Consider the following 27,894-nt stretch of genomic DNA (forward strand, 5'->3'; position numbering starts at 1 on the left):
TACCCGCAGCTCCATGTCAATTCACGCATGGAGCCGCAGCTCGGCCCCGCCCCCTCTCTTCTCACTGGCTGGTATTGACATCAGTGGGAGCCAATGGCTTACGATTTTGTCTTAACCAATGAGGAGAGGGAGTCCCAAGCTAGCCAAGACTCCAGTTCACATCACTGGATCGAGAGGGGGCTTAGATGTATATTAGGGGGGGCATACAGACTGCTTGAAGGTAAAAAACCTTGAGCTTTTACAACCACTTTTAATGCAAGCTCTGGGTTGAAACTAAATATTTCCAGGCTCGCTGTGTGTTATATACTGCACTTGTATGTAGGGAATGTCCAGCCCCCCAGCGCAAACAACTTGACCAAAGGAAAATGGCACATTCCTGAAAAGAAAGTGGGCTGGCTTGTCCATATAGTCACATTCCTTTGTTATTTAAGGTAATCAGACTTTCTCCTCATATAGCCCTTTAACTAAGGCTTGGAGGCATTCTTAAACATTTGTGAGGCCCACATTAATAAGGAAATATGTAATTTTCAATTTCCCAATTAGCCCCTAAGCAAATACCTTGGAGTGTGTACTTTCCAAAAAGGGGTAATTTTGGTGGGTGGGGAGCACTTCTACTATCCTGGCATTTCAGGGCCAATGTAAGAAGCTTATGCCAAACATCACCCACTCTTTGAGAGTACCTCTGTCCAGTGAGCCTATGCCTAGCATAGTCACTAGTAATGCACTTTGGGCTTGATTTACTAAAGACAGGCTGTTCACTTTGTAAAGTGAAGTTGCAATTTGCAAGGAAATTCTAATTGGGAGATTAGTGAATGTGGTGAAGGTTCAATTTGCAATGAATACCAAGACATGTGCAAGTTTAAACACACTTTTGCATTCACACGATTGTATGATGGAAGCCAACAGATAGGTTGGCAAATTCCCTTGCAAAGTACAACTTCCCTTGCAAAGTAAGCTGCATGTTTGCTTTTGGTAAATTAACCCCTGTATGTTGAGTTGCACTACTAACATTGCTAATCTCTTTTCATGCTTTTTTATCATGAACAATCCTCTTGTGTGTCAATAGATTGAAACTTGCCTTTACTAGTTTGATTAGTGTCTGTTTCCTAGCATAGCATCATTATTGTGTGTTTTGTTTTGCTTTCAGTGATTTGTGACATTGCAAGCAGTTTTCACTTAAAGTGGTTGTAAAGGCTTAAGGTTTACCTTCATGCATTCTAATACTCGCCTAAGCCCCATCTCGATCCAGTGCTGCGCAGTGGAGTCTAGGCTATCCCGGGACTCAATCTCCTCATTGGCTGAGAATGTCAGCCAGTGATCCAATGAGAAGAGAGGGGGTGGGGCCGAGCCACAGCCCAGTGAATGGACACAAGGAGTAGCGGCTGGGGAGTGGGCATGCTTGGGTACCCCCATAGAAAGCTGCTTGCATTGGGGGCACCGGACAGGGAGAGGCCAGGAGCGCTGGCGGGGGACCAGAGAAGAGGAGGATCTGGGCTGCTCTCTGCAAAACCACTGTACACAGCAGGTAAGTATAGACATGTTTGTTGTTTTTTTTTTTTTTTAAAGTTTTAAGCCTTTAGAATCACTTTAACCTACTGTGTCAAAGGGGCTGAAACCATTCAGGAGGTCGAGGCAATAAATAGAGAACCCATCCAATCCAACAGTTCCTGCAGGGGTAGCACTAAAATTCTTTGGGACCGCAAATTTTGAATGTCATCAATTTACAGTGAACCCATGATATTGGCAAATGTGAACCTAGTGCCTAAAACTAGAATGGGTCTGCGTCATGAATTGCCTTATATGTATGGAATTAATAGGGCCAAATAATGGGGCAGCACAGCGGCTAAGTAGTTAGCACTTCTGCCTGGCATCACTAGGATTGTTGGTTCAAATAACAACCATTGCGCCATTTGCCTGGAGTTTGCATGTTCTCCCTGTGCCTGTGTGGGTTTCCTCCGGATACTCCAGTTTCCTCCAAAGACATGCTGGTAGGTTAATTAGTTCCTGTCTAAAATTGGCCCTAGTATGTGTATGAATGTAAATGGAGGAGCTTAGATTGTACACTCTTGGAGGGTTAGGGAGTGATGTGAATGTACAATATATGTATATAAAGAGCTGCGTAAATTGACTGTTATAATAAGTACCTGTAATAAATGGAAGTTCTTTCTTAGTCGGCCCCCTCTGAACTAACTGGAAGGCCTTTTAGAGATTCTGAATATTTTTATGGGTTTCTTCAGGATTGAAGTACCCAGGCTTGGTTATTAATTTTTTTTTTTTTTGATTGTGGATTCTGTGATAAAGATTTAGCGTAATGTATGATATTCATCTAAATCCAGATATTTTTTTTTTTTTTAAAAGCTAAAGAAAAAAAAATGTAATCTCTAAAAATCCTGCCCTTTTAATCGACCATTGTATCCTGGAAAACAAGCATGCTTTGTATAATTGTCATGGTTTTACAATGGGTACAACACTGTATAAGATTCTCAGACTTCATATAATATGCATGTAGGTATCACTGGGTAACAATTTATTTCTCTCTTTTCTGTTCTAGAATAAAATTTATTTAATGTTCTCAATCCACAGACCAGCTCGGGTATTTCAACTTGGTAAAATCTAAACAATGAGTCTCAACTCTGAACAGATAGTAAGTACGTAAGTTTTCAAGGAAAGCTGGGCTGGATAAGCACTTTTTTTTTTGGCAAATTTACTAGAAATCTTGGCTGCAAGCAGCAAAATGCGCCTATTTGGCAAAACAGGATGAACTGCAATGCTATGTCAAGTGCAGTAGGCCATAGCATATATTCACCAATCAAGCGGTGTATCTAATGAGCTTTGTTTTTAGAAAAATCTACTTTTGTGATGGAGTTACTTGATTATTAAAAAAACAAAGATTTGGTTACATTAATCTGTTAAACTTTCACATGTACAAAATATTCTTTAACACTATAGTTCCATTTAAAAGATTGGTGTATGCTATAGATTAGGTGAGGAAATATTTGGGGTAATTACTGAAGTGTTTACCCTAAATTGTGTTTTGTTTTTTGTTTTTTTGTTTTTTGTTTGTCACATTTTGAAATGGATTACTAGAGGGTGTTCTGTATTTCAGTTCAGTTAATCAGCCTCCCTGCTTAAAGAATATCTTGCTCATTCAGGGTATAGCGACAGTCTTTGTGTAATGTACAGCCCCTGTGTAGTGTAGTTTTTCATAGTTCTTAATTTACAAGAAACTTGCTAATAGTTGAATGTTCTCAATTCTATTTGTTTATAAGTAATTTATTGTGTGTATGTATTTATATGAAATGTTTAATGTATACTGAGGCAAAGGGTCTCATTATTTGGGAAGTTGGAAACCTCTGATCTTTCTATTATATGGTGTGACTCAAACTAGTTTGTATGTATGTACTCTGAAAGTGAAAGACCAAGAGCTATTTAGGTTAGATTCAGAAGAAATATAGATCAAGGACTATCGTCTCCAGGAACTTCCAATGAAGAAGTTGAGGAACTCCCCCTGGATTGAATATAACGTATTTATCAATTTTATTTTATTTTTTTATCACCTGTAATACCTATTTAAACCAAGCTAAGTAAATTACTTTTATTATACACTCAAGTTGACTGAAATGATTGTACCATATCAGCATATCTGAAAGGTTAAACGTAGGAACTTTTAAGTAAGAAGGCTAACCCTTTATTACATCCTGACCTTCTTAAACTGTCCACCCCGCTGATCCTTCATTGCCCGCCACTGGGTATGGTGCTTATGGGTATTGGGGAGTATGTGACTACTTCTCATGATGCAGTTTTTCAGTATAAATATTGTATTATGGAGGGAGTGACATTTTAACTCCGAACCTGGAAATTATGATTCCAGGTGCAACAGAGGAAGGAGCAGTGGGAAAGCAATGGAGAGGTAAGTGTATAGTACCTGGAGCATGGGCTTTACACAGTCACTTTTGCCTGGAAACTCTGCCATAAGATTTGAAGCAAAAACAAAAAAAAAAAAAAAACCCAAAGCCTGCAATAACCTCAGGCAAGTGGTGAATCCCAATCTTCAATCTAGTGAAGATGTACGGATGCCTAAGAATCCATTGCATCATACTCACTGATAATAGCTGATGCCTGGTCCTCCACTCTACACTGTGTGTAGCTCCACCTGCCAGCTTCTACATTACTGGAGGACCCAAGTGATGTGGGGGCCAGTGAATGGAGCCATAGCATGCAATGAGGGGACTGGGTATCTGACACTCCAGGTATTTATAGGATGCAGTGGATTATTGGGAAATTCTCCACCAACTTATAAAAAAATTAAGATGTTTTATTGAAGAATTTTTTTGTTTGTTTTTATGGGGACAGAGTTGCTTTACAAGCTGCTAAGATGCAACCATCCATGCAGAAAGTACATTTGTCTTCAGTGATAAGGAACAATAAACCAAAACTGCTGTAGTTGTACTGCAGAGCCTGTTTCCGAATTGGCAATATAGGACCTCATTAACTGTTTTGTCCTAATTACACCTTAGCTATTCAACTCTATAAGGAAGGGGCAAAACTGTAAATATATATTGATTTTTGCAGTTTCTTACATAATTGTTGTTGCAATGTCTATATTAGCATTTTCCTCCCTTGACCATAGATTTGCTAGGCTATGTATTTGGTTTGAATATTCAGAAAGTGCCAACTTGGCATGCAGCGCTGCTGAGCGTAGGTGAAACAATCTACATATTGAGTTAGAAGAGCTGTGATCCAATCCTTGTGGTGACCTGTATGCACACACTCTCTACAGACAAATCCATACGAAGCCAAGTGGCCTACTTGTGTTTTAGATTAAGGGGAACGTTTTATATGCAATGACAAAACTATAATAATGCAGAATAGGCCCTACTTTTAGTATCTAGTATCTTCATTTTTTTTGTTGTATATCTTCATAGCTGCCAGAGGACTTTTATCTGGCAGAAGAAAGCTCCTTGCTGGAAGAAATGGCAGAAGAAGATGAAGAAATTGATCTATATAATGAAGTTACATTTGGATTAGGTAAGATTTGCCATCTAAATCATGTTGGTGGAAAATGGAGAGTACCAATAATTCTACCTTTTTATTACCCAAGAGGTACAGTGGGGCAAAAAAGTATTTAGTCAGCCACCAATTGTGTAAGTTCTCCCACTTGAAAAGATGAGAGAGGCCTGTAATTGGCATCATAGGTAGACCTCAACTATGACAGACAAAATGAGAAAACAAATCCAGACAATCACATTGGCTGATTTGGAAAGAATGTATTTGCAAATTATGGTGGAAAATAAGTATTTGGTCAATATGAAAAGTTCATCTCAATACTTTGTTATATATCCTTTGGCAATGACAGAGGTCAAATGTTTCCTGTAAGTCTTCACAAGGTTGGCACACACTGTTGCTGGTATGTTGGCCCATTCCTCCATGCAGATCTCCTCTAGAGCAGTGATATTTGGGGCTGTCGCTGGGCAGCACAGACTTTCAACTCCCTCCAAAGGTTTCTATGGGGTTGAGATCTGGAGACTGGCTAGGCCACTCCAGGACCTTGAAATGCTTCTTACGAAGCCACTCCTTCGTTGCTCGGGTGGTATGTTTGGGATCATTGTCATGTTGGAAGACCCAGCCACATTTCATCTTCAATGCCCTTGCTGATGGAAGGTTTGCACTCAAAATCTCACGATACATGGCCCCATTCTTTCTGTCCTGTACATGGATCAGTCGTCCTGGTCCCTTTGCGGAGAAACCGCTCCAAAGCATAATGTTGCCACCCCCATGCTTCACAGTAGGTATGGTGTTCTTTGGATGCAACTCAACATTCTCTCTCCTCCAAACACGACGAGTTGTGTTTCTACCAAATGGTTCTATTTTGGTTTCATCTGACCATATGACATTCTCCCAATCCTCTTCTGGATCATCCAAATGCTCTCTAGCAAACTTCAGACGGGCCCGTACATGTACTGGCTTAAGCAGGGGGACACGTCTGGCACTGCAGGATCTGAGTCCCTGGCGGCGTAGTGTGTTACTGATGGTAGCCTTTGTTACGTTGGTCCCAGCTCTCTGCAGGTCATTCACAGGTCCCCCCGTGTGGTCCTGGGATTTTTGCTCACCGTTCTTGTGATCATTTTGACCCCACGGGGTGAGATCTTGCATGGAGCTCCAGATCGAGGGAGATTATCAATGGTCTTGTATGTCTTCCATTTTCTAATTATTGCTTACACAGTTGATTTGTTCACACCAAGCTGCTTGCCTATTGCAGATTCAGTCTTCCCAGCCTGGTGCAGGTCTACAATTTTTGTTTCTGGTGTCCTTCGACAGCTCTTTGGTCTTCACCATAGTGGAGTTTGGAGTGTGACTGTTTGAGGTTGTGGACAGGTGTCTTTTATACTGATAACAAGTTCAAACAGGTGCCATTATTACAGGTAATGAGTGCAGGACAGAGGAGCCTCTTAAAGAAGAAGGTACAGGTCTGTGAGAGACAGAAATGTTGCTTGTTTGTAGGTGACCAAATACTTATTTTCCACCATAATTTGCAAATAAATTCTTTCCAAATCAGTCAATGTGATTGTCTAGTTTTTTCCCCTACCGTCTTTCAGGCCAGCACTCTGAGAGACCTCGGCTCCTCCCCCTCTGAGGAAACACCTCCACCTACAATAAAAAAGCTCCACTCCCCTCTGACCTCAGTTCAGCTGTTTTCTCCGGTGGGGAGACACGAGGAGGCGCAGGAAGACGATAGGGGAGCCGAGGGCCGGATAGCCGGCTGTGAGGCCCAACGCAGCTGGGAGTGAAGGCCGGAGTGTCCGGCTGCATATCCTCCCAGGGCAGGCTGCGAGCAGTGAGAGTGCATCCCGGGGGACGGGACAAGGCACTTACCTGCTCTTCGCCCCCCGACCCTCTCCGGCGAGGGGGGGCATCTGGGTGGACGTGGTGAGATCTGGGGAGGATCGGGGGGGAGTTCCGCTCCTTCCCATGCTGGTGGTCTGAGGGCTTTGCCGGGCCGGACGTCAGGAGACGACGGTTTCCGGTGGAAGGGGCGGGGCTTCGCCCAGGACCGCGACTTCCGCTTCCGGTCGCGGCCTTCACACCACGGCGGCGCGAAATTTAAAAATGGCGGTGCGGTGCACAGCGGTCTGGGGGACAGACTAGCGCCAGGCGACCACCCTCCGGTACGGGATGTCGGAGGCACCGGGACCAGGAGATGCCAGCACCAGCCAGTCACAGGTAAGGTGCCTCAGTGGAGGTCTCCCCTACCTGTGGGCCCCTAGCAGTGGGAAGGTGGGGCAAGGGGTCTGTGGTGTTTCAGGCCCTTTTTGCTCTGCCAGGAAGGAGCAGGGGGGGGGGGTGTTTAGTGTTGGACTGATTGGGCTTCCCTCCTCCCCCCTTTCTTTTGTGTCTTTCAGGGCAAGGCCCGAGCTAAACTTGGGCACCAGGAGCCCAAGCGGAGATGCCCTTCCTGTAAGGAGGTTTTGAAGGAATCTTGGCGAAAGGTTCTTTGTGGCCCATGTATACAGGGGTTGGTGAGGGAGGAGAAGCCGGAACAGGGGGACCTAGCCAGGTCAGTGAAGGAGTTGGTTACCACCTTCGACTCCTTCAAGTCCCTCATGGAGAGGTTTGCCCTCCCATTACCTACACTCCCCCCCCCCCCCAGGTGGCTTCAGTGAGTCGTCGGGAACCCCTTATGACCGGGGAGGAATCAGCGGGGGGAGGGTCCCTCGGAGGAAGGGAGGGGCCCCTCCCGGTACAAGTTGACCCTAGAGGAGGTTGATGAGCTCCTGGGGGCTATATACGAAACCCCGGACATTAAGGAGGAGGTTAAGGCCTTATTTCTCCACGACCAAATGTATCAGGGGTTGGAGGAGCACCAGCACAGAATATTTCCTGTGCATGACATTTTGGTGGACACGATTAAGAAGGAGTGGCAGGACCCGGAAAGGAAGCCGTTCTTCTCAAAAGCGTTGAGAAGGAGGTTTCCATTTTCGGAAGACCCGGAGGCGGTCTGGAACAAGAGCCCTAGGCTTGACGCGGCCTTTTACCAAACGACCAGGAGAACTGACCTAGCGTTTGAGGACATGGGGGTCTTACCAGACTTATTGGACAGAAGGGCGGAGTCTCTCCTTAGGAAGGCCTGGGACTCGACCCTGTACAACCTGAAGCCAGCCATGGCTACGACAGTGGTAGCCAGAAACTTAGAGTATTGGCTTACGCAATTACGGGCCCATATTGTGGCAGACTCTCCCAAGGAAAAAATCTTGTCCTCTTTTGAGACCCTTTTGCAAGGAGTGGGGTATATTGCGGACGCTTCCGCAGAGTCGGTGAGATTGGGGGTCAGGTCTGCTGCCCTGACCAATTCAGCCAGAAGGGCGCTGTGGCTAAAAACATGGCAGGGGGACATCACTTCAAAAATTAGGTTATGCGGCATCCCCCTCACAGGAGACTGTCTGTTCGGCCCGGGGTTGGAGGAATTATTGGACCGGACAGCTGATAGGAAGAAGTCCTTCCCCCTCAAGAGGAAAATGCAGGAGGGGGAGACACGGAAGGCCCGCCCGGCAAAGAGGCTGAGCCTGCGACCGCCTGGTCAGGGTAGGTCGGCTGGACAGAGAGGTAAGGGAAGAGGGGGAGCGATTTTTCGCCCTCCTGAGCAGCCCCAAAAGCCAAGGTGACTTGGTTCCTCCTGTGGGGGGGAGATTGGCGGCGTTCCTCCCACAGTGGGAAGCCGTGGTCACCAGCCCCTTCATTTTGGATGTCATCCGAAGGGGTTACTGGTTACAGTTTCTAAGGCCGCCACCCGAGATTTTTCTGGTGACGACCCGTCCAAGGGATCCGACAAAGGACGCAGCTCTGGTGGGCGCTTTAGAGATTCTAGAGTCCCAGGGGGTCATCTCCAGGGTTCCAGTAGCGGAGCGAGGGAAGGGAGTTTATTCCCATGTGTTTGTGGTTCAAAAGCCGTCTGGGGCGTTCAGACTGATTTTGAACCTGAAACCCTTGAACAAGTTAGTGCGTTACCGGAGGTTCCGTATTTTTACAATCGGGTCCCTAATCCCACCAGGTGCATTCATGGCATCCATAGACTTGAAGGACGCCTACCTACACGTACCCGTGGCGGAAGCCTCTCAGAGGTTCCTCAGGTTGGCAGTGGGGGGGGGGGGGGGGGAGGAAGGAATTCGACACTGGCAGTTCAGGGCTCTTCCATTCGGCCTTTCCTCCTCGCCAAGAGTATTCACCAAGGTTCTGTTGGAGGCACTGATTTCTACTCGCTTAAGGGGGATTTCAGTGGTGGCCTATCTGGACGATTTGCTGCTCTTCGCGGATTCAGAGGCTCACTTACGGCAAGACCTGGTTATAGTGAGGGGCCATCTAGAAAGCTTGGGGTGGATTTTGAATCTAGAGAAGTCCTGCCTGGTGCCTTCTCAGAAGGTGGTTTACTTGGGCTACACTCTAGACTCGGTAGACCAAAAGACCAGCCTGACTTTGGAAAAAGTCACCAAGTTGGAAGCCGGGGTCAGATTACTGCAGGGGAGCAGGTCGATATCCATAAGACAGGCTATGTCGGTACTGGGATTACTGACAGCGTCCATTCCGGCAGTTCAGTGGGCAGGTCTGCATGTGCGTCCCCTCCAGTTGTGGATCCTGAGGGTTTGGGACAGGAGGAGTCACTCCCTAGAATGCAGGGTCCTGGTTCCCCCCAGTGTGAAAAGGTCTCTATGGTGGTGGAGGAGATCGTCCAGCATAACTCAGGGGCTGTTGTGGTGCTTTCCGATATCCACGGAGGTCACTACGGATGCCAGCGCCAGGGGCTGGGGAGCCCACCTGGGAAATTTGGTGACTCAGGGGGAATGGTCCTTAGGGCAGAAGGGCAAATCCTCGAATTGGAAGGAATTGAGGGCAGTGTGGGAGGCTCTGCACTCCTTCCAGGCGTGGGTCAGGGGCCAGCACGTGCGTGTCCTAACGGACAATGCCACGGCAGTGGCTTATGTAAACAGGCAGGGAGGGACAAGGAGCAAGGGCCTCGGAGCCTTAGCGGCGACACTGTTGTCCTGGGCAGAGGTGAACTTGGCGTCCCTGTCTGCGATACACTTAAAAGGGGAGCTGAACCAGAAGGCAGACTTCCTGAGCAGGACTCGGCTCAGGGAGTCGGAATGGGCCTTGAACCCCGATGTCTTTCAGGAGATTGTGCGGAAGTGGGGATCCCCGGATGTGGACCTTTTTGCCTCCGGAAGGAACAACAAGGTCCCAAATTTCTTCTCTTTATCCCGCTGGGACGGGTCCAGAGCGGTGGACGCATTAGGTCAGAGGTGGGACTACCGGCTTTGTTACGCCTCCCCCCCCCCCCCCCCCCCGGTTCCTTTGCTCCCCCTGGTCCTGAGGAAATTCAGGACAGAGGGGACCTCGTTAATCCTGATAGCTCCCTTCTGGCCACGGCGGGCGTGGTTTGCGACCCTAAAAAGTTTGGCCTCTCGTCCACCCTGGGAGCTGCCACCAAGAGAGGATTTGTTAACACAGGGGCCGGTTCTTTGCCCCAGCGTGGGAAGATTGCGGTTAACGGCCTGGTTTCTGAGCAGCAGCTCCTCTTAGAGAAGGGGTTCTCGCCTAAGGTAGTGGCGACATTACTGGCCAGTAGGAAGGAGGAGACCCAGACCATTTATGGTAGGGTCTGGGTTTGCTTTACAGCCTGGTGTGACCGGACAGCAGTGGCAACCCATAGTTTGGTTTCCGTGTTGGAATTCCTGCAGACGGGAGCGGACAAAGGATTGTCTGTCAGCACGCTCAAGGGCCAGGTCTCGGCCCTCAGTGTGTTCCTAGAGACGCCCCTGGCCAGGGAGGCGTTGGTGAGTAGGTTTTTCAAAGCTCTGGTAAGGCAGAGGCCTCCGAGGTCCAGACCGTTTCCGGTGTGGGATTTGGCCAAGGTGCTCGGGGGGATGACTAGGGCTCCGTTCGAGCCCCTGGAGTCCTGCCCGATAAGTGAGCTCACCATTAAAACGGCTTTTCTGGTGGCGATTACCACGGCGAGGAGGGTGTGTGAGATGGAGGCCCTCTCGATCAGAACACCTTATCTCCGTATTTTTTCGGACAGAATCGTTTTCAGACCGGACCCGTCCTTCATTCCAAAGGTAGCTCGGAGTTTCCAGAGGGAACAGGACATTGTCCTTCCCTCGTTTTTTCCTGACCCAGTGGGGGTAGATCAGGAGAAGTATCATTGTTTGGATGTAAGAAGGTGCGTTCTCCAGTATCTAGAGAAATCTAGGGAGTTCAGAAGCACCGAATCCCTTTTTGGTTTTTTTAAGGGGGCTAGAAGAGGCAAGAAGGCGTCTAGAAGGACGCTGGCCAGCTGGCTGCGGCTGGCGATTGCAGGAGCGTATCAGGCAGAAGGCCTGGAGGTCCCGAAGGGTATCAAGGCACATTCCACCCGAGCAGTGGCGGCTACCCAGGCAGAGTTAGCAGGGGTTTCCCCAGGGCAGATTTGCAGAGCGGCAACATGGTCCAACTATGACACATTTGCCAAGCATTACAGACTGGACCTGGTCTCGGTGCAGGAGCAGGACTTTGGTCGTAAGGTCTTGCAAGCAGTTAGCCCGCCCGAAGGGTGAGTACTCGCTTATCCTCTCAGAGTGCTGGCCTGAAAGACGGTAGGGGAAAAACCAAGTTACACTTACGGTAACGTCTTTTCCAGGAGTCTTTCAGGCCAGCACCGGTTTCCCACCCACTGTTGATATTGGTTATGTGAAGATGGCTTATTGTGATTATGTTGTCTCGCATTGTGTCTCCCCAGGTGACCGGAGGATGCTTGGAGAACTGGGGTCAGAGGGGAGTGGAGCTTTTTTATTGTAGGTGGAGGTGTTTCCTCAGAGGGGGAGGAGCCGAGGTCTCTGAGTGCTGGCCTGAAAGACTCCTGGAAAAGACGTTGCCGTAAGTGTAACTTGGTTTTTTTTTTTTTCCTCATTTTGTCTCTCATAGTTGAGGTCTACCTATGATGCCAATTACAGGCCTCTCTCATCTTTTTAAGTGGGAGAACTTGCACAATTGGTGGCTGACTAAATACTTTTTTGCCCCCCTGTAAGCTTTGGTGCTCTCAGGAGGACCAGTGATAGTCACCTATCCAGAGAGGCTACCTAGCAAGATCAATAACGTTTACCAACTTGTCTTCAGTTATGTGACATTGCATCTCCATTAGCCAAGGATCCAACATCTCATCTCCCCCTTTATTTAGAAAAAAAAAAAAAAAAAAGAATTCAGTGAGGCCCAAACCCTTCAACGCTCTATCAGAACAAAAATAGCTGTATCTGGGTTATAACGCAGATGAGAAAAATGTGAGTGGATCAGGTTACTTCCACACATTGCACACTGGCGTTCTATTTATATACAATTTGCTGGACAAATGCATGCATTCACTCAGCCCTAATACATTTTCTCTATATGCTGTCTAATAGGGTTTTTCCATTGATCAATCACTCCATCTATTGGCCATTTAACTGTGTTTTCCCAAAATACTTTGATCGGGAAAGCATTTTGGCCACTAAGTGGAGCTGATGATCAAGAGAAATCAACTATTAGCCAAAACACAGGGAAAGTTTGTTGCACATTGGGGAATGCTTGTGACATTTTTGTATTTTCAGTCAGGGAAAAATATTCAAGAAATATACAGTAGTCTTGCTTGTTGTCTTTTATGTAGGACTGACCCCAAAGCATAAGTCCCCAAAACAACCTTCTGAACTGGGAAACTATCTGCTATAAATCCTACTTTTGGAATCTTTCTAGTTTAGGGTTATAAGACCACTTCATAGCTTCTTTATTACCTTCCTTTTGGACTAATCTTGTCCAGCAGCCTCCTTTCTTGAACCCTTTAAGCAGTAGTGCAGGAGCCAATGTCCCATCAAACGGCTTTATCAATGGCTTTTATAGAACTAACTAGATAAACTTGTTTAAGATCATGAAGATTCTGAAGATGAAGGCACTAAAGTGGAGAACCAAAGCAAAAAGACGGATCAAAAACCCGAGCTGCTTTGTGAAGATGAAGACAAAGAGCCGTCAGGAAAACAGCCAGAGCTGGTAGAAGAATTCGAAGAGGAGACCTCAGATCATGAGGTGGAAATTGTCACCGAATCCCTGAAAGAAGCTGATCTTTCTGTAGAAATTGAGATGCACCCAGAAAGTACAAGAATAGACGATTCTGACTTGGGAGATCCAGCAGTGATGAAGGCCTTTCATGGCCAGCCAGCCTTAGAGGTAATATGTGCATATTCCAGCATTTATTATTGTTCTTTCATACATACATTCATATACATATCATATTTTATATATATATAATGCTGCAGTAATATATTTCTTTGTATTTGTGAGGTTGCCACAAATTGGCTTGATCACAGGCTCCTCTTAGCTGCTATTCAATGTTACATCCTAAATAAATAGTATGGTCATCTTAAAAGTTAAAATCAGTGGGAAAAAAAATGTAATGTAGTGGTTTTTCATATATCTTCAAAGGGGAAAAAGTACTAGTACGTATAAAAAAAAAAATTGCTTGGTATTTTTGCATTTCCAATTTGAGCCACTAGTAGATGGGAGTTCTAGACCCCTCTACCATGTTTGACTAGTCTTAGAGAAACTTCAGTGATAGATACAACAACCTATAAATGTCTATAGTTAATTGCAGGCTTGTTGTTCTTTACATATCTTATTTTTCTTTTACTCCCCTTTTAGTGGCCATTTTTACGAAGGGTGGATAAATCTCTTTATTCTTATAGAAAACCCATAATGCTCTATCTTGGGATGTCAAATATCCGTTTATCAAATTTTAAGTTTTATTTTTTTTATGCTGGATATTGTGATGTATTAAACCTTAGAGGATTAGACCTTTTGTAAATATTAATGGCACTTTACTTAGACTTAAGACCAAATGAACCCTCTATTACTACAGTCGGGAGGTTGCCAATGCAGTATTTTTGCTTTGTGTGTTTTTTTGTTTTTTTTTTTTTCTTTTGCTTTTCTTGATATTTACTCTTCTGCATCGTGTGTGAGTAAAGTCTGACTCTCCTTGTGCTGGCAGCACATTGGAATTTGACTCTGGCTGCAGCGCATGGCAATGAAGGAAAACCACAAAAAAGCAGTTTTACTATATGTGCAGCCTACCAATGTTACAGTAATCCAATACAGAGGTTTCAGTTGGCGTTTAAATCGCCTTTGGTCATTAGACCCCCCCCCAAGGAATACCCCCATTTCCTCTGTTTTTTTTTTAGATTGTGGACAGTGCTGTTGTGGATAGTGGAATTGGCTCTACCTGGACAGAGTTTGACACAGACTATGATTTGGTAAGCTTATGACGTGTGTATATTTACTTTTTTGTTTAAACCTTCTTTTTTTTTTTTTTTTTTCTTTAAACTTGCTTTGTTTCTGGCCTAGACCAAAATGTTGTACATCCCAGGAGTTTTCATGGGTATTTTTTTCTTTTATCAGGAGGGGCTCCTCCTTTCTCAGCTAAGCCCATCGTCCTGCCCAGGGGCGTATTTACCACAAGGCAAACAAGGTATTTGCCTAGGGCGGCATTTTTTAGGGGGCAGCACTGCCCCCTAGAAGGGACATATGCGGTATGGGGACCAGGTGGGATCCGAGAGAGACTGCTTGATGGTGTATGCAGAGCCCAACTGTCGATCTCGAAAATGTCCAGAGCTGTGAAGGTGAGTTTTTCTTTCTGTCGCCATGAAAGGGGGGGTGGATGTTAGTGGCAGGCTCTCTCGGGTGGGAGGGAATGGGGCAGGGGTGTTGTTGGTCAGGATCTCTCCCCGGGGGGGGTCTGGTGTTGGTTGGTGTCGGGCTCTCTGCCGGGTAGGGGGCGTCCGATTTTTGTGTTGCCTAGGGCAACACAAAACCTAAATACACCACTGCTCCTGCCTGCATGTCTAAGCTAAGGGAGGATGGATTCCAGGAAGTAAATGCTACTTAAATCTGCACTCATGATTGCCATACGGGTGGGGGGGTGCAAGGTGATTTATTTCCAAACAAAATAAAGCATGCTGAAGACATGGATGGATGAGTTTGCTTCGTATGCTAAAAATTAATTGAATAGCATTTTCAGTTTGTAGTCCTCAGATAGTTTAGTTCTGCTTTAACTTACAATTTTGAATAACTGGCTCCACTGATAGTACTATACAGTTTTAATTGTCTCGGTATGCAACAGATATGCATAAACAAAAGAGTAATTGTAATTTTCTTTCAGACAATGGATTCGAGTACTTGGATAGGCTCCCCAAAAGTAACAGTGACACCTGCTGGACAAATACTGGAGGTATACCTTACACCGAAATCCTAGCTTTTGACATGCCAGATTTTTTATTTGTTTATTTTTCTATTAATGGAGAACTATAAATTGGACCAAAAACAGGGACAACTTTGTAGTAAAGAGGGATAAAGGGATTTAGTTCTAAGAGGGACAATCCAAGGGGCACTTGCGAGATTGCGAGATATGATTGTAGAGAGAGTCACAGGTTGTAGCTATAGAATGGCCTATTTTTTATTTATTTTTTTTTTTGTTTTGTTTTTTTTTTGTTTTTTGTTTATCAGACTATATTTGCGCAAAATGGACTCTGTACAAAAAACAAAACCAGGCGAAAATTAAAAGTATGGCCCTACTTCTGCTATGGATCACAGAACTGCACTTCATTCTGCACTCCTGTGATCATTTTCAGCTGAATGTGGGCTAAAGTCTGTCATTTGGTTGGTCCAGGCTCTGGAAAAATCCTGACTTTAAAGTCAGGATCCACCCAGATGCCTGGACCAGCAGCTAGCTCGGCCTCTCGGTGAGCTGCTGAGAGCCTTGGGCAGCTGCCGCCTCCTGACAGCCTGGTGCTCCAATGAGCCCTGGAGAGACAGAGCATAGATCTAGTGGCCCAGTGACAGTGTCTCTGAAGGCTGAGAACTGAGCAATCAGCAGTCTTTGATCCCTCAGCTCTTTGTCTTAGAGGCAATGGGGACAGCTGTGGCTGGGGTCAGTGCTGCAGCTGTGTATGTGGTGGTTTTGTTTGTATTTTTTTTTTTTTTTTTTTTTTTAATTTCCTTCTATTTTTTTTTTAATTACACTGTATTTAAAAATTGTTATGCTGATTCTCTGCTCCAAAACCGAAATTAACTTATTTCCTCTGAAGAAAGCTACCAATGTTTAAACTCTGGTACATTTCCTAATAAAACAAATATGCAGCGCTTATCATAAAAATTCTATAAAAAGGTATAACCTATAAGCATTAAACTTGCATAAAAATGATGGTGCATAAAACGATAGTGACAAATATAATGGTGAATGGATGAAGATATCTAAAAAGAACATTTATGATTAACTCATAATCTAAATATAACCAAAATAAAAGTATATGCAGAAACACTAATAAATGTAAGTCTGGTGAAATTTTGAATGGATGAAATCCATAAAATATTGAATTAAGAATTCCGATATTCAGTGAAGACAGGATACAGTGCAGGTGACTTCTTGTGGAATATGAATGAAGTGTGCTTGCACTTACCAGAAGCGCAAAACAAATGCACTTATAGTCATCAAGGATCTGATCATAGGAAGGGGTAAGGGGGGCTACAATGACACACACACATCGGACAGCAATCCAGACCACGCAGCAGACCAATCCCACACACAGGTAACTGTAAAGGTGATTCCTTAGGCGATTTCAGCTACTTTATGTAGATTTGCACCAGAAGTACCACTCCAACCTTAAAATGGCTCAAAAAATGAAGCCACCAAAACAAAGGTGTAATAATAGTGTAGTATGTTTATTAATGATAAGCCAAACAATTCATAAAATCCACAGAAGAAATCTCATTTGAATCTCAGTGAGATGAACTGTCTCAGCAATAGTGATAATTCAGTGTAATGCTGATAAATAGTGTCAACAACAGTACATAATGCAAAAATATCCACAATACAAAAGATATTTTAAAAAAAGCCACTGGGCCCCCATGTAGCCTTGGTGGGAGAACGTCAGTGTGACAGGGCTAATCCCTTAGTACAGTAGGTGCTGAGAATAGTGCAGGTTTCCATTAAAACATGTGGCAGCTACTGTTTCTATAAAAGGATAACTTGAGTTAATCTATTTCTGTGACAATTACTCATTTTGCTGCCATTTAGGTTGATGCCCCATGCCCTGAAAAATCTCTGTGCAGGGTGAGGCTGAGAGTGCTGTCTGTTCTATATAGCAGTCCACCAATGCATGCTCTGGAGAAGTACAAATTGCCCCAGAGACTACCATTGAATTCTGTACACTAGGGTGAATATTGCAGCTTTAAGGCCCCACATGGGACCTATTGTTACTACATGATATTTTTCACCTAAAATAGTGTCGAGCCTTTCCAGATGAGCTGATAGCAGGGGCGGACTGATCATTTGGAAACTCTGGCAATGCCCGGGGTCAGTAGGGGGCCCCATGAGATGCCCCTGGTACCTTTTTCATAGGCTTTTTTGAGTTTGGGCAAGGACACGGGCCCCATGATCCCCTATTGCCCGGGGGCCCCATGAGTTGTCAGTCCACCCCTGGCTGATAGAGTTTTTCTGAAGCATGTTAGTGGGGAATATTCAAACATTCCTCCAAGGGGGACCTATTTGTATGGCAGGCCTTCTGTGTTTTATTCTTTGTTCTGTCTTCACTACATGCTTCCCTGTGTGTAGCTAGACATGCAGCTAAACCCTCCTGTTCTGCAAAAAGCTAGACTATGTGTAATCTTAAAACTTTAACAACAAAACAGGAGTGAAAATATTAGGAAAAAACAGATTAGAAATATATACAATCAATGTAAGAACCTACAGAAAACACAAATAGCTAGGCAATAGTTGGCGATTATTTATTATTATTATACAGTATTTATAAAGCGCCAATAGTTCGCTCAGCGCTGTACCTTACAAAGGGGGACAGAACATGTGACAGAACAATACCAATACAATGCAAAACATGAGGGGATCGAGGGCCCTGCCCTTTCGAGCTTACAATCTAGGAGATAGGCGATAAAGTGATTCTCGCCTGCGATGCTCCCATTAGGAGATGCAAGAGGATGCGGATTCCAGTTCTACACGTGCTCTGATGGTTAGATCCTTTTCTCCCAGTCTCTAGGATGGAGTCTGAATTCTCTTCCCTTTCTCTCAGAAATGGGTATTTTTATTAACTTTTAACCTTATCTAAACAGTCTCTAGTTTCCGTAAATGTATTACTGGCTTTATCTAGTGACCTACTTTCATATTGTAGACTGAATTTTTCCTGCTGGAGGCAAAATGTTCCTGATCATGATACATGCAATCTTTAACCATATATAGGTGCTCCTTTATGAAGGTATTCACACAAGATTTATGCAGCATTCACCCACCTTGCTAATTGATTTTAATTTTGGAATCGTGTGAATTCTTGGTGAAAGTTGTATACATCTTGTGAAAAATAAATAAAAAAGACCCTATAATTGTTTTTTGAGAAGTGCTCTCTCTCTCTCCTCCCCCTCCCCCTCCCCCTGATCAAAATACAGGAGCTGCTATTGCAGACCTTTCTGAAAATGCCAGCTGCCTGGCTATTATGCAGGTTCATTGTCCTCGGTACTAAAACTATGCAAATAAAGACTGGAGTTTTAATTATCTGCGTACTTGTTCTTGGCTGGTGGCTCAAAGTATTGCTGTAAGAGAGTTTGCATGACAGCCAGGCACCAAGCATTTTAAGGAGAATGCTCAGAACTGACTGCTTTTTTGTTTCTCTTCTCTCAGGCTGCTGTAATCTGTATAACAAGTTGTTTTTGTGCTGCATAATATAGGATAAGGCAATCTTGAGAGTGATGGACAAGGCACCATATTTACCACCAGCCAACCTGGAGTTCCTGGGCTCCCCCATGCATCGTGGGTACCTCTGTGCACAGAGGCTGAAGGGTCTAGAGATGGGTAGACTGTCCCCCAAGCCATTTCGACAGCGTTTTCATAGGCAGGTAAAAAGATTGTCTAGTCTCTTACTGCACTCTACCATGAACTCCACTCTTTTTAAGGTCTGATTGCACTTGAAATTGCTTATGCTGTCTACACATCTGTGTACTCCTACTCAATACATCTGTGCAGTTTCGGTATGCTGTGGGTGCTGTGCACTTTAGGTACATTTTACAAGCATTAACATTGGACACTATATCATTTCCTTGAATCTTATCAAAGAAGCGGCAAGCTGGGCTTTTTCAAACACTGCACCAGATATCAACAGGGCCAACTTTTTGGGACATGTCTATACAGAATGTACTTTGTGGTTAAGTAAATTGTTTTTTCATTATTTAGATCTTTGTGGTCCATGTAACTGGGGCTCTGGCATGTACTCCATGCTATAAGGTGTCCTTCACTATTTTGTTGGGAAGCATGGATGTAGCCATCTAGTTGCAATTAAGCCAATGGTTTAAATATTCCCTTCTATCCCAAATCTGTTGTGGCACTTAAAGCTAAAAGTGTTTATCCATATAGCAAGGAGGTTGAGCAGTTATCACTAGTGTCTTGCAGTGCTGGACTCCTGGAATTCAACACCAGGAGGAAGACTGCACATGTAGCTAGTTGCAGAGGAATGTGCAATAATTTAGAAGTTTATTGAACCTTTTTAAAATAACAGGAGAAACATTTTTTACTAAATTTGACTGTATTCATGAACATATACCCTTTGCCTATGTTCCCCTTTCTGCTTTTATTTTTTTTCTAAACGGAAAAACCCTAAAGCACATAACTTTCTATAGCTGATGTTTGTGTAATATGATTGTTGGTTTAGCAATCTTATTTTGTGAAAAAACTTACTAGCTTAAGTTGGTTCCAGCAGTCCCCACTGGTGCCCCGCAGCATGCGCCCACCTTTTCCATTCACACCTCCCAGAAGAGCGGCTCCACCCTTCACCCCCAATCAGGTAGGTTATGTGGCGTATACATTTGCTGCTCTGCTTGATAATGTGTTAACTGCTGTATGTTCATTGATATCCTGGGTCAGGTTGATTTTGTACAATGTTGGGTACACTGAACAGACATGGCATTTACATTCAACTTTTCTCTAGAGCAGTGGCCTCCGAGCTGCATGCTGAATCTGTCCCCTTGCTTCCCTTTATCTGGCCCTTGGGGGACCATTTCTCTCACCTATACTATTATTATTATTTTTATTTATTATTATTATTATTATACAGTATTTATAAAGCGCCAATAGTTCGCTCAGTGCTGTACATTACAACACGGACTATTCCTCGCTCCAACACAAATTATGGGGTATAATTCCTCCCATTAATACAGTATTTCACAGAAGTGCGTACACCCCTCACATTTTTGTAAATATTTTTATATCTTTTCATGTGACAACACTGAATAAATGACACTTTGCTACAATGTGACGTAGTGAGTGTACAGCTTGTATAACATGTAAATTTGCTGTCCCCTCAAAATAACTCAACACACAGCCATTAATGTGCCATTAATGTCTGAACCGCTGGCAACAAAAGTGAGTACCAATGAAGGGATTTTTCCTACGAACAATAACTGAGCGAGGCTAACTTGCTCACAACAATGGGGAGCTATTCCTTGTAAAGACACAATTGATGCGCTATTCCTCTTCCTACTGCCTGTAGGCATTATGTAACATTTTTTTTTTTTTTTCCCCCCATTGACCACAGTCTGAGAAATTGTATACTTCTCCCACTAGCCACAGACCCCCCTAAAGTCTGAAGGACTGTAAACTGGCCCTTTTGCTTGGAAAGTTTGGAGATCCCTGCTCTATAGTATAGAAAAGGGATCTGTGAGGGCAGATTCCTTGCTTTGCACATAGGAAGAGACCCAAAAACCAGACCAGAAGGCATGTTCTCAAGTTTACCCCCCAAAAAAGTCATACGATTGCTTGCGATGTGGGATGTGAAGGTGATCAACTGGAGACCTTTATTTAATGGATGCCTGTCCTTTATGTTGGTGGCAATTGCTTAGCGCCAAGACTGGGCAAAATAAAAAATGATTCAGCCTGTCGGGAATATTAACACAGCAATGTTTGTTCTGATTTTTTTTTTTTGTTTTTCCCTCCACCAGACCCTCCTTCCCCATAATATTTTATTCTTGTTTATACTGATCTTGCCAGTAGATCCATTGATTCTATGCAATCTGTAACAGGCCAAACTGTACAACAAAAGGGGCAGTTATAGGTTGAAAAAAAGTATATTACATTTGGAGCAGTGCTTATAATGGTCAGCTTTTACTATGTGGTTTAAAAAAAAAAAAAAAAAAGTTTCTATAACTGTGGTTGGAATTAATTTAATTTTGTTAGCCTGTTGCTTAAATCAAGCCTAAGGTTCCACTGCCACAAAGTGGAAGCAGATGGGCTTTTTAATAAATAAATCTACATGCCTGCTCGCAGTGTTCTCAAAGTAAACTGAGCTGTACATGTACAGCTCATCTTGCATCTCTGGCACAGTGCCTGTGTGCTGGGGTTACTGACTTCTGCACAGTAGTGATGTCGTGCACTGGCCAATGAGGACTGCCTAAGTCTGGCATCCAGGAGACTCATACAGAGAGACTCAAGAAAACAAGAAACTGATGTGCTCTTGCCCCAACTTCCTTTAGAAAAAAAGGCTTCAATCCTTTTTAATTCACTGTCGCAGGAACAAATATGCACATAAAGTTCTGATGTCACTTGCTGCATGCCAATTCTTAATCAATGACTCAACGTAATGTAGAAAGCCAGTATATTTGTACATTCTGAATAGCAGGTATCCTTTTCAAGCTCTTCTCGAGCAGATGGGTAACATGATATGGTGACTTCGTAGGAGGAGCAGGGGTGGATTGACCATTTTAGCACTCAGGCACTACCCGGGGTCAGTAGGGGGCCCCAAGAAATGCCCCTGGTACACTTTTTTTTTTTTTTGTAGGCTTTTTGGGGTGTGCTTTAAGCGTCGGCAAGGACACAGGGGCCCCATGATCCCCTATTGCCAGGGGGCCCCATGAGTGTCAGTCCGCCCCTGAGGAGGGACTTCACACGGTGAGGAAGAGAGGTCTTGCACTAGGATAACAATGCTTCTGCAGTGATTGTGTATGATGGCAGATGTAACGGAACAATTTTTTCTTTTACTTTTTTTTTTTTTTTTCTTTCCCTTTTTAGTCTCCAGGTTTTATGTCCCAGACTCCCTTCAGGCCAATGTCTCCTAACATTAGCACCCCTGTGAGGCCAATGACCCCAAAGATGGTCAGGATGCAGTTTGGTCCAATGTCTCCCAGTCCTAGCATGTCTCCGTTCTTTAGCCCCCTAGGCAACACACTCCAGAGGTTCAAGTAAGTTTTCAATCTTTTTAACGATCCAAACCATAACATGTATTCAGAAATGTTATAGATTCAGATATAATTTTGTGAAATTTTAGTAGAGTGACAATGTCAAAGCAGTGAGGGTGTTTCCAGTTGTAGCGGGGCCATCATTTCACTGTGTGCTTCAATGCAGGTGAATCGTTATGGCTGGTGCAGCAGTTTGTCAATTGGGGATCTCAACTCTCGTGTTGTAAATAAAAGGACTACATGTCTCTCAGCTCAAATCCCTTTATGAATGCGTATTATACAGTTGACATGATTTTTGAGACCAGCCAAACCAGTACCACACTATCTGGGCAGCAGGTGAAATCATGTTTTTTTTTTTTTGTTTTTTTTTTTGTGTAACAGCTTTGTGGCCCCCTGTGCCACTTCCCTACTTGTATGCTCATTGGACTATAAGCATTGGGACATTGGCAAAGCTTTTTTATTTTTTGCCTCATCATGCAATCCTGTCCATTAACCACATGTATGGCTAAAATTTCTGACTAATGGTCCCTGACTGTTTTTTACATAGTGACTTCCTAAAGCTTCTGACAGTGTTGGTCCCCCCATATTCAGGTATTTCTGGAAAACCAGGAAAATCTAGATCAAATTTGTTTGTTTTTTGTATGTGTATGTATGTTTTTTTTTTTTGTTTTTTTTGTTTAAATCTAAAATTGTAAATTGTTGGAGCTGGGTTCCTTCTGTCAGAATGTATCCTTTTTTACATGAAGTACTTTTTAATTGTCATTATACCTTTTAGGGTTCCTGGACATGTAACACAGCTGCATCCCCAACATCGCAGAATCCTTAGTCAACGACAACGCACTCAAAGGTAAGACTTGTATTAGGTCTAATACAGTGTAACGGGGTTGCTTTGTAAAGTCGGGTTCTAATGCTAAAATAAGAACAGAAATCTGGAAGCTGTGCCAAAAAAGGCAGGCAATGGACATTGATCCATTATTGCCCAAGCTTTCCTAATGGATTTATCATGCCTTGTTCTCTGCTTTTTCTATGAGGCCGCTATCTTAGGAGAGGCAGGCCTTTGCTTCCTCATGTTTGTCTCCAACATGAAAAATGGTGAGCTGCACAGTAGTGTGCTATAGAGAGAATGTAGCAAATCTTTTTACTTTTGAACTCCGTTCCACTTTTAATTTGCATGTTCTATTGGTAAATTGTGAAAAGCAGAGGTTTGCAATATACAGTACTTATTTTTAATAGCCTTCAGCAAAAAACATGCATGTGTAACACTACCCCCTTAGGAGCCACTGAAGTTTTGGGTCCCCCTATAGTTTTGCATAGCCAGGCAACACACATTTCCACAATAACTTACATCCAGGAGACAGTAACCAGTCCATGAGCTTTCTTTTGAAGTTCTATTGGGAGATGTGAACTTGGATAGGGTTATGGGTGTACAGGATGTGAGACCGAGGATAATCCTCCCTCTGGATAATGGTGGTGCCTCAGAAGCTCCTAGGTGGTAAAGGATCCAGTCAGCCAGAGGTCGGGTGGGTGTAGAAGCCTATGAGACAGGAACTCCCTCCTCTGGATAAGTCCATAAGCAAGATGGTCGCCGGACCTTCTCGTGGCTCTGGCGGCGTGACATCACGGCGTATTGGCTCCTCCGTTTCGTGCGCACGCATGTCTTCAGAGGGGATGCCAATCTAAAGACGTGCGTGCGCACAAAACGCGTAAGTAGCCAATACGCCATGACGTCACGCCGCCAGAGCCACAAGAAGGTCTGGCGGCCATCTTGCTTATGTACGTATCCAGAGGAGGGAGTTTCTGTCGCACAGGCTTCTACACCCACACATCCCTTAAAGGGAACCTCTGGCTGACTGGATCCTTTACCACCTGGGAGCTTCTGAGGCACCACCATTATCCAGAGGGAGGATTATCCTTGGCCTGGCTCATACCCGATTCCTAAAGGGGACCTCCCAGTGATTTGAGTTAATGCGTATTCACATTACGCATCTGGTGAGTGCGTATTCTTACCCCACTACTCTGGAGCACCAGCACTGAAGTTTTGCTGCTATTTCACCTAATACTTGCACAGATTGTCACTTATGGACGTATACCGTTTTTTAGTTAACATTTAATTTTTTTTTAAGTGGACCATTTCATACATTACTTTTAGCGCTGCACTTTATTTGAATTACTACTGAGGGTGTTTTATTGGTTACCTTTAGTGCTACAGCTGCTGCCTAGAGAGCGCTCACTTTTCTTTTTCTTAGGATGTGAGACCTAGAGAGCGCTCCCTTTTCTTTTTCTTAGGATGTGAGACCAAGGACACCTTCCTGGAACTATATAAAAGTGTTTCTACAGCAAAATCCTTTTCTTGTAAAGCTAGCCAGCGTCTCCACTTGTACCACCCTATATTCTCCTAATCCAGCCGATCTGGGTGAATCCCTGAGCAGGGGATCCAGTGCCTGTCACTTTAAAGTAAGAAAGTCCCTGGTAGACGCTGATCTGATTTCCCACCAGAGTGCTCCTTCCTCTATTTGGCCTAGGGGGTGCAGGTTTATTCACTTAGTCCTTCTCTTGTATTGCTGGTGGGTCGGTGACTGCTACCAGGCCTTCGAGCTGGGCCACTCCTTCCCTACCACACAGGTGGTCCTCTCTCAGGGCGCCTATGAAGTCCCAAGCTTTCCTTCCAAGCTTCCTGCCTGGCGGTGAGCCCCTCTATATGGGCCCCTTCCCAGGCTCCAGCTCTCCAGCTTCACTCCTGATCTTCCACCTTAATTCTCCAACTCTCCTGCTGTTGAGCAGGCTGTTACTATTAAAGGCTGTCCTGGCTCCTTGCCAAGCCTCATATTTGGGATTGGCCAGGATCCTCTAAGAGTACATACCAGCCACTCCCTTACCTCCACCCACTGCTTCTAAAACTTTCTCCAAAGTTCTAGAGCAGGGGAAAATCCCAGAGAGCTGGTCTGCAGAGCCTCTCAGCTCTGACCTAAATTTGACCCACCTGGCTATTACACCCAGGCTGCTACTCGGCCTCTATCTAACAAGTGAACTAGAGCTCCCCCTAGATGACTAGGAGGGTGCTACAGATGCTATCAGTATTGTGCGTTTTTATGGCCATTGGATATTGGTATTTTAAAATTATTTACCACTGAGTGTTACTTCATCCCAGTGAGCTGCACATTAAAGTTGTTGTAAACCTCAGACATGAAATCTGAACAAAGCACATATTTCTATAGTGTTTACTTGCCTCTCTCCAAAACACCAAGTGTCTTTTCTCTTTGCTGTCTTGTTCCTCTGTTATAAGCACGAGTCTCTTCTGAAAAGTTTTCCTGACATAAAGAGCTAAATGACGTGACTGGAGGGATCTCCAATGCGCAGCCTGTGATTGACAGACTCAGCTCTGTTTCTGTGTGAAGGGGAGTGGGTCCTTTCCCTCCAATCGGCTCTTGGAGCTCTTGTATAGTATGTAACTGCAGCCCCCCCATCCTTTTGTGAGTCTGAAAAATCATTATCTTGCGTTTTTACGAGGATGTACAGGACAAATTGTTGCAAATAGCTATAACGTATGTAGATGGATTTTGTTTAATCTTTGTGTATCACCTGAGGCCAGTCACTTTCACTTAACTGGGTGTAGATAAGTGTTTATAATCACTTTAAATACCCAGCTTCTATTCAAGGTGGTGTGTTTTTTTGTTTTTTTTTTAATCTTTTGGATTCCAAAAACCTTTGCTTTTGTTACTGTGATCTCATAGGCATTTTCAACATGTCGTCATTTTTTCAAAGGCTTTTCTACAAGATGGAGCATCCTCTATTGACGTCCATGTTTTGGGTCATCATTGTCATAGCCCCGTTTCAGGTTTTGACGTGACGTTGCTGTAGTTTCCTGCAACAAATGCAAAAATGCATTTGTTAATCCTTTTTAGGGCACATTGGCACCTTTTCATAAGTGTTAACATGCGTGTTAAAGTTCAGAACAAAACGTATAGCGCACATTCTTTTTCACTGGCGCCACAAAGTGCATACATCACAAACAAATGTGCCTGCCTCATAAATGAGTTAGTTTTTTTTTTTTTGCCTTATGGTGCACTTAGAAAAACAAATTAGGCCAGGAATCCAGTAAGTGTGCCAATCTGTGAAGGGCCTTGATGACTAAGCTGTTCAGAACTAAAAAATGGCAAAGCAGCCCTGTAGAATTGTATTACATAAATTGCCTTGTGGTTTGGTTAAGATTTTTGTGGTGGTCTTCAGTGTTTTGACTACTTCCAAAAGAATGTCACACTGCTCAGAGTATAGCATCCAATCAATTAAACTCCTGGGATATTGATCTGGTCAGTTAAGGCGCAGAGGGGGTTGGTAATCGGTTTCGGCTGCTTTTGGTGTTAATAAAATTAACAGGTGCACTAGATGGTCAACAATGAGACTACCACAAAAACCGGAATGGTTTTACAGGTTGAAGCCACTGACTTTTTTCCCTACTCATCTTTTCTGTTCTTCACTAGTTTTGCATTTGGCTAGGGTCAGTGTCACCTGGACCTGCAGAGGTTGCACAGGCAGTCCAACTCCTCCAGGATGGTGCATAAATATATGCCATTGCCAGAAGGTTTGCTGTGTCTCCAGCACAGTCTCAAAAGCATGGAGGAGATTCCAGGAGATGGGCATTTACTCTAGGAGAGTTGGACAGGGCCATAGTAGGTCCTTAACCAATCAGCAAGACCGGTATCTGCTCCTTTGTGCAAGGAGGCGTAAGATGAGCACTGCCAGAGCCCTACAAAATGACCTCCAGCAGGCCACTGGTGTGAATATCTGACCAAACTATCGGAAACAGGCTTCATTAGGGTGGCCTGAGGGCCCCAACATCCTCTAGTGGGCCCTGTGCTCGCTCGCCTGGCACGATAGAGCTCGATTGGCATTTGCCATTGAACACCAGAATTGGCAGGTCTGCCAGTGGTGCCCTGTGCTTCTCACAGATGAGAGCAGTTTCACACTGAGCACGTGACCGATGTGAAAGGGTCTGGAGAAGCCGCGAAGAACGTTATGTTGCCTGTAACATCGGTCAGCATGACCGTTTTGGTGGTGGGTCAGTGATGTTCTTTGGAGGCATATCCATGGAGGGATGCACAGAACTCTACAAGCTAGACCCTGACACTCTGACTGCCATTAGGTATCGGGATTAAATCCTTGGACCATTGTCAGATCCTATGCTGGTGCAGTGGGTCCAGGGTTTCTCCTGGTGCATGACAATGCCCGACCTTCTGTGGTGAGAGAATGCAGGCAGTTCCTAGAGGATGAAGGAATTGATACCACTGAATGGCCCTCATGCTTGCCTGACCTAATGCCAATAGCACACCTTTGGGTTATCATGTTTTGGTCCATCGAACGCCGCCAGGTTGCACCTCAGACTGTCCAGGAGCTCAGTGATGGCCTGCTCCAGATCTGGGAGGGAATACCCTAGGACACCATCCATCATCTCATAAAGAGCATGCTCTGACATTGTCAGGTATGCATACAAGCACGTGGGGGGCCATACAAACTGAGTTGCTGCAATGAAACTTCAACTTTGAGGAAATTAAAATAATCAACCTACAGAGGACTGAATTCAAAGACACCCGAAAATCAAACTATGGGGCTTCCTTGTGTTCCTAA

The 27,894-nt window shown here is 44.4% G+C and overlaps 1 protein-coding gene across 1 annotated transcript in view; it reads left to right on the forward strand.

The window, feature by feature from the left end:
• Positions 1 to 2,620: 2,620 nt before the first annotated feature.
• Positions 2,621 to 27,894, forward strand: part of PATL2 (PAT1 homolog 2) — a 58,647-nt gene continuing 33,373 nt past the window's right edge. Inside the window, exons 1-9 of the mRNA XM_089677982.1 lie at positions 2,621 to 2,644; positions 4,926 to 5,028; positions 12,923 to 13,221; positions 14,229 to 14,300; positions 15,206 to 15,274; positions 18,778 to 18,945; positions 19,800 to 19,886; positions 22,106 to 22,275; positions 23,048 to 23,119. Coding sequence (XP_089534108.1) covers positions 2,621 to 2,644; positions 4,926 to 5,028; positions 12,923 to 13,221; positions 14,229 to 14,300; positions 15,206 to 15,274; positions 18,778 to 18,945; positions 19,800 to 19,886; positions 22,106 to 22,275; positions 23,048 to 23,119 — 1,064 coding nt within the window. The remainder of the gene's footprint in view (positions 2,645 to 4,925; positions 5,029 to 12,922; positions 13,222 to 14,228; positions 14,301 to 15,205; positions 15,275 to 18,777; positions 18,946 to 19,799; positions 19,887 to 22,105; positions 22,276 to 23,047; positions 23,120 to 27,894) is intronic.

The sequence above is a fragment of the Staurois parvus genome, unplaced genomic scaffold (genome assembly GCF_062004578.1).
Source record: "Staurois parvus isolate SC_StPar_1 unplaced genomic scaffold, SC_StPar_1.0 ptg000195l, whole genome shotgun sequence".
Taxonomy (NCBI): domain Eukaryota; kingdom Metazoa; phylum Chordata; class Amphibia; order Anura; family Ranidae; genus Staurois; species Staurois parvus.